The 22,258-nt window shown below is 39.2% G+C and overlaps 2 protein-coding genes across 2 annotated transcripts; both read right to left on the reverse strand.

Moving 5' to 3' along the window:
- Positions 1-5,775: 5,775 nt before the first annotated feature.
- LOC126079421 (olfactory receptor 478-like) lies at positions 5,776-6,720 on the reverse strand. The gene has a single exon (XM_049890418.1). The coding sequence runs from the start codon at positions 6,718-6,720 to the stop codon at positions 5,776-5,778; it is 945 nt and encodes a 314-aa protein (XP_049746375.1).
- Positions 6,721-17,211: 10,491 nt separating this feature from the next.
- Positions 17,212-18,156, reverse strand: LOC126079419 (olfactory receptor 502-like). Its single transcript, XM_049890415.1, has one exon. The coding sequence runs from the start codon at positions 18,154-18,156 to the stop codon at positions 17,212-17,214; it is 945 nt and encodes a 314-aa protein (XP_049746372.1).
- Positions 18,157-22,258: the final 4,102 nt, after the last annotated feature.

Consider the following 22,258-nt stretch of genomic DNA (forward strand, 5'->3'; position numbering starts at 1 on the left):
GCTAGGACTTCTAGCACGATGTTGAATAAGAGCGGTGATAAAGGGCATCCTTGTCTGGTTCCCGTTCTCAAGGGAAATGCTTTCAGGCTCTCTCCATTTAGAGTGATGTTGGCTGTTGGCTTTGTATAGATGCCCTTTATTATGTTGAGGAATTTTCCTTCAATTCTTATTTTGGTGAGAGTTTTTATCATAGATGGCTGTTGGACTTTGTCAAATTCCTTTTCGGCCTCAATTGATAAGATCATGTGGTTTTTGTCTTTTGTTTTATTTATATGGTGGATTACATTAATGGTTTTTCTAATATTAAACCAGCCTTGCATGCCTGGTATAAATCCCACTTGATCGTGGTGAATTATTTTTTTGATATGTTGTTGAATTCTATTGGCTAGAATTTTGTTGAGGATTTTTGCATCTATGTTCATGAGGGATATAGGTCTGTAATTTTCTTTTTTTGTGATGTCTTTACCTGGTTTTGGTATCAGGGAGATGCTGGCTTCATAGAATGAGTTAGGTAGTATTCCGTCATTTTCTATGCTTTGAAATACTTTTAGTAGTAGTGTTGTTAACTCTTCTCTGAAAGTTTGGTAGAACTCTGCAGTATAGCCATCCGGGCCAGGGCTTTTTTGTTGGGAGTTTTTTGATTACTGTTTCAATCTCTTTTTTTGTTATGGGTCTATTTAGTTGTTCTACTTCTGGTTGTGTTAGTTTAGGTAGGTAGTGTTTTTCCAGGAATTCATCCATTTCTTCTAGGTTTTCATTTTTCGTAAGAATCTGATATGATTCTTTTAATTTCAGTTGGGTCTGTTGTGATGTGGCCCTTCTCGTTTCTTATTCGGGTTATTTGTTTCCTTTCCTGTATTTCTTTAGTCAGTCTGGCCAGTGGTTTATCAATTTTGTTAATTTTTTCAAAGAACCAGCTTTTGGCTTTGTTAATTCTTTCAATTGTTTTTCTGTTCTCTAATTCATTTAGTTCAGCTCTAATTTTTATTATTTGTTTTATTCTGGTGCCTGATGGATTCTTTTGTTGCTCACTTTCTATTTGTTCGAGTTGTAGGGACAGTTCTCTGATTTTGGCTCTTTCTTCTTTTTGTATGTGTGCATTTATCGATATAAATTGGCCTCTGAGCACTGCTTTTGCTGTGTCCCAGAGGTTTTGATAGGAAGTATTTTCATTAAAGTTGCATTCTATGAGTTTCCTTATTCCTTCCTTAATGTCTTCTATAACCCAGTCTTTTTTCCGGAGGGTATTGTTCAGTTTCCAAGTATTTGATTTCTTTTCCCTAATTTTTCTGTTATTGATTTCCCCTTTTATGGCCTTGTGGTCTGAGAAGATGCTTTGTAATATTTCGATGTTTTGGATTCTGCAAAGGTTTGTTTTATGACCTAACATGTGGTCTATTCTAGAGAATGTTCCATGTGCGGTAGAAAAAAAGTATACTTTGCGGCAGTTGGGTGGAGACTTCTGTATAAGTCAATGAGGTCAAGTTGCTTGAATGTTGTAAATAAGGTCTTCCGTGTCTCTATTGAGCTTCTTACGGGATGTCCTGTCCTTCTCTGAAAGTGGCGTGTTGCAGTCTCCTACTATAATTGTGGAGGTATCTATCTCACTTTTCAGTTCTGTTAAAATTTGATTTATGTACCTTGCAGCCCTGTCATTGGGTGCATAAATATTTAATATGGTTATATCTTCCTGGTCAATTGTCCCTTTTATCATTATGTAGTGTCCTTCTTTATCCTTTGTGGTGGATTTAAGTTTAAAGTCTATTTTGTCAGAAATTAATATTGCTACTCCTCTTCTTTTTGCTTATTTTTGGCTTGATATATTTTTTTCCATCCTTTGAGTTTTAGTTTGTGTCTCTAAGTCTAAGGTGTGTCTCTTGTAGGCAGCGTATAGATGGATCGTGTTTCTTTATCCAGTCTGAGACTCTTTGTCTCTTTATTGGTGCATTTAGTTCATTTACATTCAGCGTAATTATAGACAAGTGTTTAGTGTTGTCATTTTGATGCCTTTTTATGTGTGTTGTTGACAATTCCATTTTTCTACTTACTTTTTTGTGCTGAGACATTTTGCTTTCTAAATTATGTGATCCTCATTTTCATAGTATTTGACTTTATGTTTGCTGAGTCATTACATTTTTCTTGGCTTTTATTTTGAGTTATGGAGTTGTTATACCTCTTTGTGGTTACCTTAATGTTTACCCCTCTTTTTCTAAGTAAAAACCTAACTTGTATTGCCCTATATTGCCTTGTATCCCTCTCCATATGGCAGTTCTATGCCACCTGTATTTAGTCCCTCTTTTTGATTATTGTGATCTTTTACATATTGACTTCAATGATTCCCTGTTTTGAGCATTTTTTTTTAGTTAATCTTAATTTGTTTTTGTGATTTCCCTATTTGAGTTGATATCAGGATGTTCTGTTCTGTGACCTTGTGTTGTGCTGGTTTCTGATATTATTGATTTTCTGACCAAACAATTCCCTTTAGTATTTCTTGTAGCTTTGGTTTGGTTTTTGCAAATTCTCTAAGCTTGTGTTAATCTGTAAATATCTTAATTTCGCCTTCATATTTGAGAGAGAGTTTTGCTGGATATATGATCCTTGGCTGGCAGTTTTTCTCCTTCAGTGCTCTGTATATGTCATCCCATTGCCTTCTTGCCTGCATGGTTTCTGCTGAGTAGTCTGAACTTATTCTTATTGATTCTCCCTTGAAGGAGACCTTTCTTTTATCCCTGGCTGCTTTTAAAATTTTCTCTTTATCTTTGGTTTTGGCAAGTTTGATGATAATATGTCTTGGTGTTTTTCTTTTTGGATCAGTCTTAAATGGGGTTTGATGAGCATCTTGGATAGATATCCTTTTGTCTTTCATGATGGCAGGGAAGTTTTCTGTCAGCAGATCTTCAACTATTTTCTCTGTGTTTTCTGTCCTCCCTCCCTGTTCTGGGACTCCAATCACACGCAAGTTAACCTTCTTGATAGAGTCCCACATGATTCTTAGGGTTTCTTCATTTTTTTTAATTCTTTTATCTGATTTTTTTCCAGCTATGTTGATGTTAATTCCCTGGCCCTCCAGATTTCCCACTCTGCATTCTAATTGCTCAAGTCTGCTCCTCTGACTTCCTATTGCATTGTTTAATTCTGTAATTTTATTGTTAATCTTTTGGATTTCTGCATGCTGTCTCTCTATGGATTCTTGCAACTTATTAATTTTTCCACTATGTTCTTGAATAATCTTTTTGAGTTCTTCAACTGTTTTATCAGTGTGTTCCTTGGCTTTTTCTGCAGTTTGCCTTATTTCATTTCTGAGGTCATCCCTGATATCTTGAAAAAAAAGAAGCTTTCTGTAAATTAGTTTTTTATATTCTGTATCTGATAATTCCAGGATTGTATCTTCATTTGGGAAAGATTTTGATTCTTTTGTTTGGGGGGTTGTAGAAACTGTCATGGTCTGCTTCTTTATGTGGTTTGATATCGACTGCTGTCTCCGAGCCATCACTAAGATATTGTAGTGATTTATTCTGTATTTGCTCACTGAGTCTTATCTTGTTTTTTTTCTTTCAATATACGTGGATGGGCTACTAGATTGTGCTGTCTTGATTCTTGTAGCCCTTGACTTACTTAGGACCTATTACCAGCTGGTTTGGGCTGTTGCCAGATATATATGCCTGAGTCTATTCACTATTCTTGAGTAGAATCTGATTTTGGGTCATCAGGTTTGCCCTGCACCCTAACACCTATCCACCTTGAGAAGTAGTGGTGATAGTTGTGTGCACCAGATTCTATTAGCAGCTGGGGTTCATAATCCGGGGGGGGCAGGATGCTGATAGGCTTCCCCCCAAGTGTCAGTGAGGTAGGTGTGTCTCTATTCCTAAAGCACCTTGTTGGGAGGGCTCTGCAGCTGTACCTTAGGCCCCCAGTGCAAGCACCTCTACAGATTGGTAGGTGTCACCCTCCTTAGACCCCTAAGACAAGAGGCTAGGTGGTCTGGGGGGAGCTTCAGCCCTCAGTTCCCTGTTGTGGGTCAGTTAGGGCTCTGTTGAATATGCAGAGATATCAAACCTGGGAAACTTGTTTTTCCAGTAAATCCGCTTAAAAAAAAATGCAGTCAGATCCCTATCAGAAAAGCCTTTGCATTATAATAGCCTCCTTGTTCCCTGTAGGGATGAAAGCCGGAGATACAGATCACATATGCTTGGCTGGAGCTGGTTCTGTGTTTTTAGTCCAATTAGGGAAGGATTTTTGGTCCCTGGGTTTTTTGTGGTTGCTTTTCTCAGGCCGGAAGAATGGGTTAGGAAAAGACCAAAAAAAAAAAAAAAGGGAAAAGAAAAGCCGTGGAGCCTTCTCCATCTGGCTCAGGAAATTCCAGTGTTAATGAAGCCACCTGGGAAGGGGAGGGGAGGGTTCAGAAAAACAGGAGAGAGTAGCACCCCGGAATATAGACAAAGTTGCTTATCTTGCTTGGGATGACTCTTTTATCTGAGATTCCCGAGGGGCGTGTCGCCTATGTGTGCTGGCTGGGTAGAGATTGCCTCTGAGGGTCTGGCCCGTAGAAGCCCTGGTCAGTTCCTCGGCTACCAGTCCAAAGCCCAGCGTCAAGGTTCCCTGGCTGGGACGCTGCACTCCCGGCTCCAAAACCAGTTGCTGCCTCCCGGGGACTTCTCCTCCCGCCAGCAGCATTGTCGTGCAGCCCGCAGAGACCAGCTGGGCCCCCTCCCGAGGTCAATTCAGGGGGATAGGGCTGCGCCCCGTGTTTGCACCATGACAGGATGCCGTGCTCAGCTCCTCTGCACCCAGTCCAAAGCCAGGCGCCAAGGCTCCCCGGCTGGGACGCTGCACTCCTGGCTCCAAAACCGGTTGCTGCCTCCCAGGAAATTCTCCTCCCGCCAGCCGCATCACCGCACAGCCCGCCCGGACCGGCTGGGCCCCCTCCCGGGGTCAGTTCAGGGGGGTAGGGCTGCGCCCCGTGTTTGTGCCGTCACAGGATGCTGTGTTCAGCTCCCCTACGCCCAGTCCTAAGCCCAGCGCCAAGGTTACCTGACTGGGACGCTGGCTCCAGGCTCCGAAAACAGTCGCTGCTTCCCTGTAGTTGTTCGTTCTCCATCTCTGTCACTCAGGTCAACTCTTTAAATCTGTGTTTGTTGTTCAGGGTTCGTAGATTGTCATGTATGTGATTGACTCACTTGTTTTTCTGAGTCTTTGTTGCAAGAGGGATCCAAGGTAGCATCTACCTAGTCAGCCGTCTTGGCCCCTTCTCAATAGCTGGAATTTTATGAGTCTGCAAAGACCATCCCCCGCAGATAACCTTTCTATACGCACAATGTCTTTAGCAATTTTACTGTCTGGTTCCACTTTCTTATTTCCCCTCAGAAGGTGCTCAGTCAAGACAAAACTACGGTTATCAGGCTCATCTCAGCATAACGTGATGCTGAACATGAACACAGCTTTAAAGGTTTGGAAGTACAATAACCTGAACTTATGACATAGAATTGCTTTTGAAAAATCATATATGAATAAATATTAAAAAAGATTGTCAGCAGATTAAGGTTTTTTTCATGTGAACCAATTTGTGTTTCTTAATTATAAATTTAATTTGATTTCATTAAAGTTAACTTATTATTTTCTCTGATTTACTGTCTGAAGATCTGCCCCCAGGTATACTATGAAGCCTCATAGTGGCTGATTATTTGCAGATATATTTTGCCCACAGGAATCAAGTTTCTTTTAATATTACATTAATAGTATATTATTGCATCAAACCCTACAAAATAAGAGGTTTCATTAAGGAAATATTTTTCTACCAAGCTGTCTCTTGAGAGCAGCCTTAATCTCATTATTCCTGAGACTGTAGATGAGGGGGTTCAGCATGGGGATTGCCACCATATAGAACACAGACACCACCTTGTTCTGGTCAGTAGAATAGCTGGATTTGGGCATCACATAAATGAATGTAATGGTCCCATAGAACAGAGTGACTGCAGTGAGGTGGGAGGTGCAGGTGGAGAAGGCCTTGTGGCGGCCCTCGGTGGAGCGCATCTTCAGGATGGTGATGAGGATGTAGGCGTAGGAGATGGCTATGAGAAACACTGTGACCAGAATGATGGAGCCAGCAGAAAATGAGAGGGCCACTGCAGGGATACTGACATCAGAACAGGAAAGTTCAACTAAAGGAGCAAAATCACAGAAAAAATGATTGACCTGATTTGGTCCACAGAAGTATAAAGAATCAAAGCAAATAGTACAACAACAAGTATTGAGAAAAGCACATACACAAGCCATAGAGAATAGCTGGACACAGACTTGCGTGGACATTTTAGTTAAATAAAGCAGTGGGTTGCAGATTGCTACAAAGCGATCATAGGCCATGGCAGCCAGAAGACAGCACTCAGCTGACCCAAAGAAAACAACTGAACCAAACTGTATGGCACATCCAAGAAAGGAGATTGTATGTCTCTCCACCAGAAAGTTTATAAGCAAATTGGGTGTGACAGAAGATGAAAAGCCTATGTCAGAAAAAGCCAAGTGGCTCAGGAAAAAATACATAGGATGATGGAGCTGAGAAGAGATTCTGATAAGGATGATTGTGCTGAGATTGCCAGATATGGTCACCAGATAGATGCATAGGATGACTGTGAAGAGGGCGACCCGAAGGGTAGGATCTTCTGTTAAGCCCAATAAAATGAACTCTGTCACTGCAGTGTGGTTTCCATCTACCAGGGAATCCATGAGACAATGTAGCTGGTTCAAAAAGGACCTGTGATGAAAATATTGCATTAAAGAAGCTATGAATTTCATGGTTTCATATTCGTAAATACATACATGGAAGTCTTTATAAACAAATTTTTCAAGTTTTGTTTTTAAAAATTTAATGTTTACTTAGAGCCCCAGAAAAATGTATATATTTATATGCAGTGGCGAGTCCCTCTCTAGGTTTAAATCACTTTTATTAAAAGCATCAGATAACTTGGTTGAAATAATGTAGTTTTTTCTTGCTAATATTATTGTTTACAATAGTGCATTCCAAGCGCCTCTAAATGTAAAAATTAGAAAACATAAGACTTATGCAAATAACGAAAGGATTGGTAAGTATAAAAAAAATGTATAAATACGGAATTACATACTGAAAACTAGCATAATTGCTAATATTTATTTAATGCTTACTAAACAACAGACACAGGACTAAGCATTTTATATACATACTTCTGTTTTAATTTCCATGAAATAATAAGTATTTTGTTATTCTCATTTCACAGCTAAGGAAACTGATAGCTGAAAAATTAAGTAACTTACCTGAAGTTGTATACGAAGTGGTGAATCAGGATATGAGCCCCAACGTTTGAATCCAGTCCATTTCGTTAGTAACTACAACATAAATGACATTGAATAATTATATCGATGAAGTTGAATATACTTGGAAATTAGTTAATAAGAGATTAACCTTTTTGCTTTCTGATAGCTAACACATAAAAGAGATGTCTAGTTAGTTACATAGTTCACAAAGGCTATCAGTAAGACGAGAACATTTTTTTAAAGGAGAAATACAGTTATTCTTGATATTAATACAACACAGAAATTTCAAATTAGGGAATAGTCACCTTTTGAAAATTTATTAAATCTTTGTAGGTAAAATATTATTGTTTTATGAGGGAGTGTGAAATATCAATCTAATCACCATACAAAACACTACATGGCTCACACTCATGATTTGATTTGTTTGAATAATTACATTATTCAAACAAATCAAATCATTTTCTACTGTAACAATGTTTTCTAATTGGAGTATTGTAGAATGAAATAATATGGTATAGCCTCACAAGGTAAGAAGTTTAGCCAGGCTCACCCAGCTAGTGGCCAGGTTGACCCTCATCTGTAGATTTTCTGTCTTTTTATCCTGGGCTTTGTCCGTTGTGTCTTGTTGACTGTGATCCTAGAGCACTCAGACCCATAAATAAAGTAAAACTTTCTACAAAGATGCTTAAAATAATAAATCTCCAAAGAATCTAGAAGGTAATGAATTCATTAGCATTGTGGCTGAATGTCATATGTAGATAGAGTTTTTGGACTTATGGGTGGATAAGTAAGGAGTCCTAGTAATTTGAATTAAGCTCGTATTTTTATACTAACCTGACTGGAAACTTAAGTGAATTCCGAGTTACCTGCTAGCTGACTGCGTGATTACATCTGCCTGGTTCCCCAACTATGACTTATGAGTACAGACACGATCTGAGAGAGCAAAGTGTTCTCCATAGTAAATTATGAATCAGTACGTCAGGTTCACTCACAGATGCTGAAATCTTGCCTCTTGAAATAATCTATTCATCCTTCAGTAATAAATTCAAAGTCATTGTATTTATACAGCAACCATGCTTTCTGTTGTTGTTTGCCTTTGGGGACAAACCTCTGAAGATTCAAATGTGATTCAAAGCACCAAAGATCATAATAACATTCTCCAGTGGAAACTGAACAGTTGAAATCCCACATAGACAACTAGTCTGAAGGGTTCTGTCAAGTCTCAAGTGGCCTATTTATTCATTTATTTTTGTTTCTATGTAGGTGTTAGTGCACTTTCAGTTGACAATTATCGGGGTATAATAAAATAAATTTCTTATAACTAAATTTTTTTTTTTAAATATTAGTTTTTAATTTACTTTGATATTTCATCTTAAGGGATACTAAAGTTCATATATAAAAGGTAATTTTATCTTCATTCACTCAGCTTGTTCATTTTATAAGTATTTGGTAGTTAGTGTAAGAAACTCCATTTGACACTTTGGGGAATATGAGGTGGATACCATACAAAGCTGAATTTTTAATAACAAAATTATTTGAGATACGTACATATTTTTCCAGCAAAAGTTATAAAATATCTTAAAAGTGGTACAGATTGAGAACTATGAAGTAAAAAAATGATTTCCAAATAAGATAGCCTTTCATACTACGTGCATCAAAGGGATGACTACTGGTTTGTGGCTTATGTGACTCGGGGGATAACGGTAGAAGCTAGTATCTTCAAGCCAAAGTCTCAATGAAATTCTCCTGCTAATCCTCAGTTTATAAAGTCCTCCTGATGCTCCCTTTGGTGGAAGTGGGGAAGTAGCTCATAGGAAAAATGATGGCCCATCATGCCATCCTGTACAAATACTAATAAGCCACTAGACAGCAACTAACAACGACTAATGATGTTGAACATCTTTTCATATGTTTTTAAGCCATTTGAATGTCCTTTTCAGTGATCCTTTTGTTGTCATAGATGATAATCCATGTTTAAGAAATACGTCCTACAGCTGTGCCCCTGTATTTTCTTGTGAGAATTTTACAGTTTCATATTTTGGTTCTACATCTATTTAAAATTTTTTTTGTGTGTAAGATGAATAATGGATTGTGATTCATGTTTCCACACATGGAAATCTAATTTTTCTAGCACAATTTTTTAAAGAGACTTCCTTTCCCCCAAATAGACTTAGCACCCTTGTCAAAAATCAGCTGATCATAGATGTATGATTTTATTTCTGGAATCTCGTTGCTATTCCATTGTTCTATATCTCTATTATTGCACCATCCCAGGTTGTTTTAATTCCTGTGGCTTTACAGTATGTTTTGAAATCAGGAAGCCTGAGTCCTCCAACTTCATTCTTTTTCAGGATTGCTTTAGCTATTTGGGGTTCCTTCTCCTTCCATATAAATTTGAGAATTGGTTTTTCATTTCTGCAAAAAAAGGCTGTTGGAATTTTGATAGGCATTGCACTGAGTTTGTAGATTGCTTTGGGTAGTATTGACATCTTAGCTATATGAAGCCTTCCAATCCATTAACACAGACTGTCCTTGCATTTATTCAGGTCTTCTTTAATTTATTTTAGTAATGTCTTACAGTATTCTATGTACAAGTCTTTCACCTTCTACAATGAGGTAGCAACAGTGTCGGACCTTGTCTAACTTCAGGGAGAATGAGAATCAGCATCAGCACAAAGCTGATTCATATGAGGTTGAGGTCAGACACACTTCCACTCTTCAAAGGTTTTACTAATTCTAACACCAGCTGTCTTCCCCACTGCACTCTATTCTCTGCTGGGTTTGATAATTTCTTGCAAGAGCCACACAACTCACAGGCCATACTCACAGCAACATGGTTTCTTAAGGAAGTGACATGGGATCAGGATAAACTTGGAAGTGTCATGGTAAAACACCAGATTTACACTCTGCTAGTTGGAATTGACTCAATGGCAATGGGTTTGATTTTCTGTTTTTTTGTTTTGAGAAACAAAAACCAAGAGCTTTACTGAAGGATAAAACATTTCACGAAATGGGCAAACACACAAGCATCCTGGCAAGATGCTGCAGTGTGTTCCAAATTGCCCGAAGAACAGTGAGGTTTTATCAGGTGGAACAAAGGAGTGCAGATGAGGGGAAGAGGGACTTATAGGGCAAAAAATTACAAGGAGTTTCTTTTTTTTTTCTTTATTTTAATTTTTATTGTGTTTTAAGTGAAAGTTTACAAATCAAGTCAGTCTCTCATACAAAAATGTATATAAAAAACCCAATGCAGTCAAGTCGATTCCGAGTCATTGCGACCCTATAGGCCAGAGTAGAACTGCCCCATAGAGTTTCCAAGGAGCACCTGGCAGATTTGAACTGCCAACCCTTTGGTTGGCAGCTGTAGCACTTAACCACTACGCCACCAGGGTTTTATATATATTATTTATATATTATTTATATACACCCTGCTATATACTCCTAGTTGCTCTCCCTCTAATGAGACAGCACACTCCTTTCCTCCACTCTCTATTTCTGTGTCCATTCAGCCAACTTCTTTGCCCCTTGACTTGTCATCTCCCCTCCAGGCAGGAGCTGCCCACATAGTCTCATGTGTCTACTTGATCCAGAAAGCTCACTCCTCACCCGTATCATCTTCTATCTTATAATCCAGTGAAATCCCTGTTTGTAGAGTTGCCTTTGGGAATGGTTCCAGTCTCGGGCTAACAGAAGCTCTGGGGACCATGACCTCCAGGGTCCTTCTAGGCTCAGTCAGACCATTAAGTCTGGTCCTTTTACGAGAATTGAAGCCTGCATCCCACTGGTCTCCTGCCCCATCAGGGTAAATAAACATTCTTTATTTATTATTGAACTTTAGATGAAGGTTTACAGAACAAACTAGTTTCTCATCAAACAGTTAGTACACACATTGTTGTATGACATTGGCTAACAACCCCACAACATGTCAACACTCTCCCTTCTCAACCCTGGGTTCCCTATTACCAGCATTCTGTTCCCTCCTACCTTCCAGTCCCTGTCCTAGGGCTGGTGTGCCACTTTAGTCTTGTTTTGTTCTATGGGACTGTTCAATCTTTGGCTGAAGGGTGAACCTCAGGAGTGGCCTCATTACTGCACTGAAAGTGTGTCTAGGGGCCATGCTCTCAGGGTTTCTCCAATCTCTGTCAGGTCAGGAAGTCTGGTCTTTCTTTTTGAGTTAGAATTTGTTGTATAGTTTTCTCCAGCTCTGTCCAGGACTCTCCATTGTGATCCCTGTCAGAGTAGTCACTGGTGGTAGCCAGGCACCATCTAGTTGTATTGGACTCAGTCTGGTAGAGGCCGTGGTAGATGTGGTCCCTTAGTCCTTTGGACTAATCTTTCTCTTATGTCTTTAATTTTCTTCATTCTTCCTTGCTTCTGAAGGCATAAGACCAGTGGAGTATCGTAGATGGTCGCTTAGAGGCTTTAAGACCCCAGATGCTACTCACCAAAGTAGAATGTAGAACATATTCTTTTTTTTTTTTTTTTTTTATAATAACTTTTATTAAGCTTCAAGTGAACGTTTACAAATCCAATCAGTCTGTCACATATAAGTTTACATACATCTCACTCCCTACTCCCACTTACTCTCCCCGTCTTGAGTCAGCCCTTTCAGTCTCTCCTTTCTTGACAATTTTGCCGGCTTCCCTCTCTCTCTATCCTCCCATCCCCCCTCCAGACAAGAGTTGCCAACACAATCTCAAGTGTACACCTGATATAATTAGCTCACTCTTCATCAGCGTCTCTCTCCCACCCGCTGACCAGTCCCTTTCATGTCTGATGAGTTGTCTTCAGGGATGGTTCCTGTCCTGTGTCAACAGAAGGTCTGGAGAGCATGGCCGCCGGGATTCCTCCAGTCTCAGTCAGACCATTAAGTTTGGTCTTCTTATGAGAATTTGGGGTCTGCATCCCACTGCTCTCCTGCTCCCTCAGGGGTCCTCTGCTGAGCTCCCTGTCAGGGCAGTCATCGATTGTGGCCGGGCACCAACTAGTTCTTCTGGTCTCAGGATGATGTAGGTCTCTTGTTCATGTGGCCCTTTCTGTCTCTTGGGCTCTTAGTTGTCATGTGGGCTTGGTGTTCTTCATTTTCCTTTGCTCCAGGTGGGTTGAGACCAATTGCTGCATCTTAGATGGCTGCTTGTTAGCATTTAAGACCCCAGACGCCACATTTCAAAGTGGGATGCAGAATGATTTCATAATAGAATTATTTTGCCAATTGACTTAGAAGTCCCCGCAAACCATGTTCCCCAGACCCCCGCGCTTGCTCCGCTGAGCTTTGAAGCATTCATTTTATCCCGGAAACTTCTTTGCTTTTGGTCCAGTCCAATTGAGCTGACCTTCCATGTATTGAGTGTTGTCTTTCCCTTCACCTAAAGCAGTTCTTATCTACTGATTAATCAATAAAAAAACCCTCTCCCACCCTCCCTCCCTCCCCCCCTCGTAACCACAAAAGTATGTGTTCTTCTCAGGTTTACTATTTCTCAAGATCTTATAATAGTGGTCTTATACAGTATTTGTCCTTTTGCCTCTGACTCATTTTGCTCAGCATAATGCCTTCCAGGTTCCTCCATGTTATGAAATGTTTCAGAGATTCGTCACTGTTCTTTATCGATGCGTAGTATTCCATTGTGTGAATATACCACAATTTATTTACCCATTCATCCGTTGATGGACACCTTGGTTGCTTCCAACTTTTTGCTATTGTAAACAGAGCTGCAATAAACATGGGTGTGCATATATCTGTTTGTATGAAGGCTCTTGTATCTCTAGGGTATATTCCGAGGAGTGGGATTTCTGGGTTGTATGGTAGTTCTATTTCTAACTGTTTAAGATAACGCCAGATAGATTTCCAAAGTGGTTGTACCATTTGACATTCCCACCAGCAGTGTATGAGAGTTCCAATCTCTCCGCAGCCTCTCCAACATTTATTATTTTGTGTTTTTTGGATTAATGCCAGCCTTGCTGGTGTGAGATGGAATCTCATCGTAGTTTTAATTTGCATTTCTCTAATGGCTAATGATCGAGAGCATTTTCTCATGTATCTGTTGGCTGCCTGAATATCTTCTTTAGAGAAATGTGTGTAGAACATATTCTTTATAAACTCTGTTATACTCAGTGAGCTAGATGTTCCCTGAGGCCATGTTTCCCACAGCCCTCAGCCCAGCAATTCGGTCCCTCAGGGAGATTGGATGTGTCTATGGAGGTACCGTGGCTTTGCCTTGTACAGGTTGTGCTGGCTTCCCCAGCATTGTGTATTGTCTTACTCTTTACCAGAGATACTGCTTATCTATTGTCTATTAGGTGTTTTTCCATCTCCACCCCTCCCCTCCCTTGTAACCATCAAATATTGTTTCTTTTTGTATGTAAACGTTTTCATGAGTTTTTACAGGAGTGGCCTCATACAATATTTGTCCTTTTGTGACTGACTTATTTCAGTCAGCTTAATGTCCTCCAGATGCATCCAAGTTTGAGATACTTCACAGATTCATTGTTGTTCTTTAGCATTGCGTAATACTCCATTGTACTACAGTTTGTTCATCCATTCTTCTGTTGATGGGCATCTAGGTTCTTCCCATCTTTTTGATATTGTGAAGAATGCTGCAGTGAACATGGGTTCACATATATCTATTCGTGTGACTGGCTTCTTCCCTGGGTAACTATAAGAAGGGAAACTTTAACAACTCCTTAGGACCCAGGAAAAAAATCTCCCAAGCTGATTTCTTCCTCTCTCTCTTTCTTTTATGAAGAAGCAAGGCATAAGGCTACACAAAGAAACTCATTTCCCTTATAATTCTATCTTGTTTGGAGCTTTTATCATGAAACGGTGTTGAATTTTGTTAAATGCCTTTTCTGTATTGATTGAGATGAACGAGTGGTCCTTTCCTTTGTTCTATTAGTTTGCTGTATTACATTGGTTGATTTTCTAGTATTGAACCATCCTTGCATTCCTGGGATAAATCTCACTTGATTATGGTGTATAATCCTTCTATATGTTTTTTGATCTGGTTTGCTAGTATTTTGTTGAAATGATTTTGTTTATCTTTAAGGTTATTTCTCTTAGCAGTATTATAAAAAAATATTAATAGTGTCTGTTAATTTCCTATCTTAATCTTAATGATACTGTTTCTGTAGTCTCCTGTTCCTACTGGTTCCCATGTTTAGTCTCTTGTTTCCTTTTCTGTTGGACATTATTTTTCACTCTTTGATGGTCGTAATTATTGCCAGGAAAAAAAAAATGCTTGGAATGAAGACCTTTCTCCAGAAAGGATGTTCATGTATTTATTCAAGTCACCTTGTCTTAGACCACCTTAACCCTAGCTCCAGGCTTGACTTTCCCTAGATTTCCAGGGATGCAAATCTGTACAAAGGCTTGTTTACTTCATTTTTCTCCCGATCATCATGGTCTATATGAGGTGTATGAATTAGACTTCTCACCTGGACATGCCCTCGGCTTTGACTTCTGCCTCTCTCACTATATAGAACACTAAATCCACAGCCCCAGTTCTTGGCTTTTTCTTCTATTCATCAAATCTCCTTATTATAAAAGCATTTGTGAGTTCTGAGCTCACTTCTCTGGATAATCAGTGTATTTGGGTTCTCACTTATTATCTTGTAAGCTCTAGTGTGATTTTATGAAGTATTTAATATTTCATCAAACGTATTGAGTTGTGTTCATCATGAGAGTTGATTGAAATTACCAAGCCTCCCACTGCTGGAACAGAAGCCTCAAAGGTCAATTGTATGTGTGTACACAGGCAGCAGCTAGCATGAAGTATCTTTGCCTACTTTGATCCTTTGTTCAGATGTTACCTTCTCAGCAAGGTCTACACTGATATGTCAGTCTCCTTCACTCTGCTTTGCTTTTTCTTTCTCTTTTGAACTCACTAACTTCTAATAGTCTATATCGCATACATGTTAGTTTTGTTGTCTGTCTCCTCTGCTAGATGATTAAGATCAGGAAGGCAGACACCTTTATCACTTATATTTCCAATAGCATACACTGTACCGTAAATGATAGTTGCAATGAGTATAATTTTTGACTGAATGAAATGAATAATGCTCTGTGATGATTAATTTTATGTCAACGTGAACAGGCTATGGTGCCCAGTTGTTTGGACAAACACTAGTCTAGATGTTGCTATAAAGATATTTACATGTGATTAACATTTAATCAATTGACCTTAAACTAAGCAGATTACCCTCCATAATGCGGATGTGCTTCATCCAATCTGTTGAAGGCCTTATGAGCAGACTGTGGTTTCCTGAAGAAAGGTTCAGCTTCAACACTGTAAATAGACATTGCTGGAATTACCAGCCTTTTAACTGATGTATGGATTGTGGACTTCCTAGCCTGCCTAATCCTACAAGCCAGTTTCTCAAAATCTCTCCCTCTCTCTCTCTCGTGGCACAGTGGTTAAGCACTCAGGTACTTACCAAATGGTTGGCAGTTTGAACTCACTGGCAACTCAGCAGGAAAAAGATGTGGCAGTCTGTTACACAAAAATGACAGCATTGGAAACTCTATGGGGCAGTCTAGTCGAAATTAACTCGACCACAACGAGGTTATTTACATATATTCCAGAATATATATATGGTCTGGGTGGTGCAAACAGTTTGCTTTTGGCTACTAACCTAAACGTTGACAATTCTAACCCACCCAACAGTGCTGTGGAAGAAAGACCTGGCAATTGGCTTCCATAATGTTTACACCCAAGAAAACCATAAGGAACAGTTCTAGTGTATAACACATGGCGTAACCATGAGTGTCAGTGGATTGACAGCAAAAGGATTAGCTCCCATAATCATGTGAGCCAATTCCTCTAGATAAATCCCTCTCTCCTTTTAGCTGAGCTCACCATGAGAGTTGCTTAAAATGACCAAACCTGCAGTTGCTGGAACAGAAGGCTCAAAAGTCTGTTCTCTCTTTTTCTCTTTCTACCAGTTCAGTTTCACTAGAGAAGCCTGAATAAGATATGCCATGTGTTTCTGTTTGTAGAAAGATGCAATTTCTGTCTGAATCCTTACGTGGGGACAGGAAACAAAAATAAATGTAGCAGTCATCAGCATATAGAGGTGAATTTAGCCTGTCCAGAGGGGCAGTCACTATTTCTGCTGACAAACAGTCCAGCCCCCTGGAGTTTTATGAGCAGGATGAGGACCTGATTGTAAATTCCTCCAAGATGTTCTTCCTCACAGACTCAATGTCATCCAGCTTGCTGGATTCTCCTGGAAATCCTTTTTTGCTTTACTCTTCTCTGTCCCTGATGAGTTTGGGGACTTCATTAATTCCCTCATAGGAAGTCACCTCTTCTGATCGGATTGAGCAATTCACAGGTTAGTCAGGGTGGTCTCATTCTCTTAGACTAAGGGGACCCCTTATATCTAAGGCCAGAGTCCATATCCAGAAACACAGCCTGGAATTTTAAAGAGTCCACAAACACCAACCCCGGCAGATAAAAGTTCTCCAAACACCATGTCTTTAGCAACTGTACTGACTAATTCCACTTTGTTATTTCCCCTCAGAAGGTACTCAGTCAAGGCAAAACTAGGATTATCAGGCTCATATCAGCGTAATCTACTGTTGAAAATGAAGATAGCCTTAAAGGTTTGGAGGTACATTAACTGTAACTTACGACATAGAATTTCTTTAAAAAATAGTATATGAATGAAACATAGAAAGGATTTTCAGCAGATTAAGATTTTTTTCATGTGATCCAATTTGTGTTTCTTCATTCTAAATTTAATTTAATTTATTAAAGTTAACGCATTAGTGTCTCTGATTTACTATCAGAAGATCCACGCCCACATATACTGTGAGCCCCACACTGGCTAATTATATGCAGATATGTCTTGCCCACAGGAACCAAATTTCTTTTAACATTACATTCATGGTATATTATTGCATCAAACCCTACAAAATCAGAGGTTTTGTTAAGTAAGTATTTTTCTACCAAGCTGCCTCTTGAGGGTAGCCTTAATCTCATTATTCCTGAGACTGTAAATGAGGGGGTTCAACATGGGGATCACCACTGTGTAGAACACAGACACCACCTTGTTCTGGTCAGTAGAGTAGCTGGACTTGGGCATCACATAAATGAATGTAGTGGTCCCATAGAACAGAGTGACTGCAGTGAGGTGGGAGGTGCAGGTGGAGAAGGCCTTGTGGCGGCCCTCAGTGGAGCGCATCTTCAGGATGGTGATGAGGATGTAGATGTAGGAAATGGCTATGACAGTCACTGTGACCACAATGATGGAGCCAGCAGAAAATGAGGGGACCATTGCATGGATACTGACATTAGAAGAGGAAAGTTCAACTAAAGGAGCAAAGTCGCAGAAAAAATGATTGACCTGATTTGGTCCACAGAAGAATAAAGAAAAGAAGGAAATCATAAACAAGGAAGCATTGATAAAACTACCTAGGTAAGCCACAGAGAATAACTGATCACACACTTGCATGGACATTTTAGTTGAATAAAGCAGTGGGCTGCAGATTGCTACAAAGCGATCATAGGCCATGGCAGCCAGAAGAAAACACTCAAGTGGTCCAAAGAAAGCAGCTGATCCAAGTTGGATGGCACATCCAAGATAGGAGATTGTATTTCTCTCTACCAGGAAGTTTACAAGCATATTGGGTGTGACAGAGGATGAAAAGCCTATGTCAGTCAAAGCCAAGTGGCTCAGGGAAAAATACATAGGACGATGGAGCTGAGGAGAGATTCTGATCAGAATGATTGTGCTGAGATTGCCAGATATGGTCACCAGATAGATGCACAGGATGACCGTGAAGAGGATGGCCCGAAGGGTAGGATCTTCTGTTAAGCCCAATAAAATGAACTCTGTCACTGCAGTGTGGTTCCCATCCACCAGGGAATCCATGAGACAATGTAGCTGGTGTCAAAAAAGATCTGTGATGAAAAAATTGCATTTAAGAAAGTATAAATTTCATGGCTCCATTTTCATTAATACACATATGGAAAGTCATAAATAAAGATATCATTCAATGTCATTGCATATTAATTAATATGTAATGATAAATATATATTTGTCTTTACATGTTATTATTCAATTATATGTATACACATTTATTTTTATTGGAAAAACACCAGAAAATTCAACATATGATGATTTTCCTTTTTATATTATATTTTTCCAAAAATGCTTTTAAGTTGGTTTTAAAACTAAAGAATAAAAAAATAGAAACTGATTAGAATAACAAAAAGGAATGGTGAGTACAATACCAAGCAAAATACAGGTTTTGTAATGAAAACGTGAGAAAAAGCTATCATTTATTACAATCTTTGTAAATGATAAGAATAGGGCTTAGAATTATATATACATATCCAATACCAAAACAACCCCATTGCTATCGAGTCGATTCTGACTCATAGTGACCGTGTAGGACAGAGGAGAACTGCCCCATAGGGTTTCCAAGGAGCGGGTGGTGGATTTGATCTGCTAACCTTTTGGTTAGCAGCTGTACCCATTAACCACTGCACCACAATACATAGTTCCATTTTCTTTTCTATTAAATTATAGTAAGTGCTGTCATTATTATTTTGTAGATGAAGAAACCGAGTGAAAGTATTATATAATTTGCACACGGTTACGTAGAAGTGGGGAGTCAAAATGTGATTGCCAGGTAGTCTGACATTTCTTTAGTAACTATGCTATAAATGAAGTTAAATGACACTTACCTCAGTGTCCAACGCACTTGCCAATAGGTGGATATTAGATTATCCTTTAAGCTTTTTGACAGCTAATTTAAAAAAAAATTTTTTTTAATTGTATGAGAGAGACTAGTTAGTTATACATTTTATAATATCTGTGGGTCACTATGGAGCCCTGGTGGTGCAGTGGTTAAGAGCTAGGCTGCTAACCAAAAGGTTGGCAGTTCTAATCCACCAGCTGTTTCCAGTAACCGTATGGGGAGTTCTACCATGTCCTATAGGGTGGCTATGAGTCAGAATTGACTCGACAGCAATGGGTCTGATTTTTGGCTTATTGGTTAAAAAAAAATCATCTAAAAAGAATAGAAAAGCAATTGCTTTTGAAAATAGTGCCAAATCAGGGGTGAATGGAGTCATGTTTTGTAAATGTATTCAATTTTTAAATATTTGTAATTAATATATTATTGTTTTATCAAGTACAGGTAGCCCCCCGACTTTGACTTGCTTCCATTCTGAGAAATTCGGTGTTAATCAGTTCCAATGCAAGTCAAATACTTCATTTTTTTTTTTTTTAGTTTTCTATACAGTAGTGTTTTCAACAGCAAATCATGTCATTGAATATCTTTGAGCGAACATTTGAAAATGATAACATCGGCTAATTATGCACTGCATCATTGTATGTCCTACATATCACTAATGGTAAGGCACAAAAAAAACAAAAACAGATGGTCCTAAGTGTGGTTCTTCCAGTAACTCATAACTTGCGGACTACCTCTAGTTTGAAATATCAATCTAATTACTATGCAAAACACTGTGTGATTGATAATCAGGACATTAATAAAATGCTTTTATTCAAGCAAATAAAATCATTTCCTACTCTAATAATGTTTTCTAATTGGAGCATGGTAGAATAAAATTATATTGTTTTTCACAATACAGATATGCATTGGTCCATGACACATTCTGTGAAATAGGATATTCGGTTATTTGGATGCTTTGCTAACACCATGTTAAAAACCTTTTGGGAGCCAGCTTCCAGTCCTCCTTGTTGTGCTATTGCCACTGCTGCTGCTGTAGTGGAGTCAGGGGGAGAGGGCCGAGCACCCCCAGCCCAACCCCATGGTCTGCCAGCCTGAAATGCAGAGCAGCCAGAGCTCCCGCAGCCCCAGCCTCAGCCACAGCTTGACAAAACCCAAGAGCCCACGCCCGGAGTCGAGTCCTCTGATTCACCTGCCTGTATCCCACTTGTTGTCCAGTGCTGCAAGAGTCTGGGTTTGGGGTCTTTAAAATGATTAAAAAAAAAAAAAAAAAACTCGTTGCAGGCAAGTCAATTCCAACTCCTGGTGACTTATAGGGCAGTGTAGAACTGCCCTATAGGGTTTCCAAGGAGCAACTAGCGGATTTGAACTACTGATGTTTTGGTTAGCAGCCAGCTCTTAACCACTAAGCCACCAGAGCTCCATTAAAACCATTAGGGGGAAATACACAAAAGGAGAGCTGCTTTCCATTAAAAAAAAAAAAAAAACTTCACGGGACCACGGACTATATGCTGTGCAATGTTTTAAGCCACACATGCCTGTGTACAGCTGAATAAAGTGTAACCTAAAAATTTTAAGGGTTTGGAAAGCATCACTGCCTTAGTGGCTATGTTGGCGCACATCTCCAAATTTTCCAGCTTTGCATTCTGACCTTTGTCGGCTGTCACAAGCGTTCAGACCCATAAACAAAGTAAGTTTTTCTGCCAAGCTATTTACTAACAGTAAATACCCAATGCATCTCAGAATCCACTCCATGGCAGCGGTTCTTCTGTTTTTATTTTTTTAACTGGCTAAATATCTTGTTTAGATGGTGTTGAATGATCATATAAATTTCTGGCCATATGGAATCCTGGTAACTTGGGTTGTCCCTTTGTACTGACATGAAACTGGTTGTGGAAACAGAGTCATTCAGCCAAAGATTCTTACTAGCTGGTTGATTGCTTGATTACGTGTGCCCTCTTTCCCGCCCTTGGCTTGTGAGCACGGACAGCCTTATAAAGTGATGTGTTCTCAGATCGTAAATGAAAATACTTCAGATTCATTCACACACACATACGAAAAAGAATTCTTACTTTTTGGAATAAGAACTCACTCATCTTTAGTACCAGTTTTTAAGTCACTGTAGTTATATACAGTATCGTTTATAATTGTTTGCCTTTGGGGCTCTCTGAAGTTTCCAGAGATTCAAATGTGGGTTCAGAAGCCCCGGGGAGCATCACCCCGTCCTGGAGCGCACACTGAGCAGCTGCGGGCCGCACGGGATTCAGCAAATTCTCAAGTGTTCCGTTTATTCTTTTGTTTCTCCATAGATGTTCGTGCGTAGTTCCATCTCTTTCATTTAATAATTATTGAGGAGTATAACATAAATTGTCCCGGGGTTGGTTTGAGGCAGGATTGACTCCACAGGAACTGGTTTGGTTTTGGTTTTCTACCTAAATATTGGTTCCAAGTTTATTCTGATATTTCTGATTCAGGGATCCTCAGTGTTAAACTTCAGATAAAAAGGTAATTTTTCTTTACCATTCCGTATAGTTCACCGATAAACATTATTTACTGATCTTTATAAGAGAAGTTGTTAAGTACTTTGGGGAACTTGAGGTAGAACTTTATGTAAAGTTGAATTTTAAATAGCAGGAATTTTTAAGGCATGTAGATTTTATAAATTTTTTTGGTTTTGGTTTATATTCATTATTCTAGCACAGTTGGAAAATACACACCTTGAAAATTGTACAGATAGCTAAAGTATAAAAAGAGGCTTGGAGGAATTCCAGATAAGAAATAGTCTTTCACTCACTGCCAATGCCTCAAAGGGTTGCCTCCTGAGGAGGAACTGACAGCATAGGGAGGACACTAGTGGTAAACAGGTGTTGGCAATCTGAGGACAGAAATCTTAACCTAATTCCCTTGCTAATCCTAATTTTAGAAACTCTTATCTCCCTCCCTGAAGAATGACTGAAGTAGGGTTTTCCTCTAACAAAATAAGAACCCACATTCAATCAGAGCTTATTTTGTGCCAAGAAATATGCTTAGCATTTTACACAAATTCAAATGATCACAATTACAGCAATTTCAAGAGGTTACCTACTTTTATTATCCTTATTTTTCACCTGAGAAAACTGAGAATAAGGAGTTCAAGCAACTTGTGCTGGTGGATGAAATACAATTGTTCTTGGTAGTAATACAACAGGGTAATTTCATATTAGCAAATAGAAATTGACTCAATGGTGATGGGCAGGCTTAGGCACCTTTTGTAAATTTACTAAATACCTGTAG

This window comes from Elephas maximus, chromosome 7, assembly GCF_024166365.1.
Source record: "Elephas maximus indicus isolate mEleMax1 chromosome 7, mEleMax1 primary haplotype, whole genome shotgun sequence".
In the NCBI taxonomy this organism is placed as follows: domain Eukaryota; kingdom Metazoa; phylum Chordata; class Mammalia; order Proboscidea; family Elephantidae; genus Elephas; species Elephas maximus.

Excerpts from the sequence above, each read along its gene's own strand:
- LOC126079421 (XM_049890418.1), bottom strand. The coding sequence starts at position 6,720 with ATGGATTCCCTGGTAGATGGAAACCACACTGCAGTGACAGAGTTCATT.
- LOC126079419 (XM_049890415.1), bottom strand. The coding sequence starts at position 18,156 with ATGGATTCCCTGGTGGATGGGAACCACACTGCAGTGACAGAGTTCATT.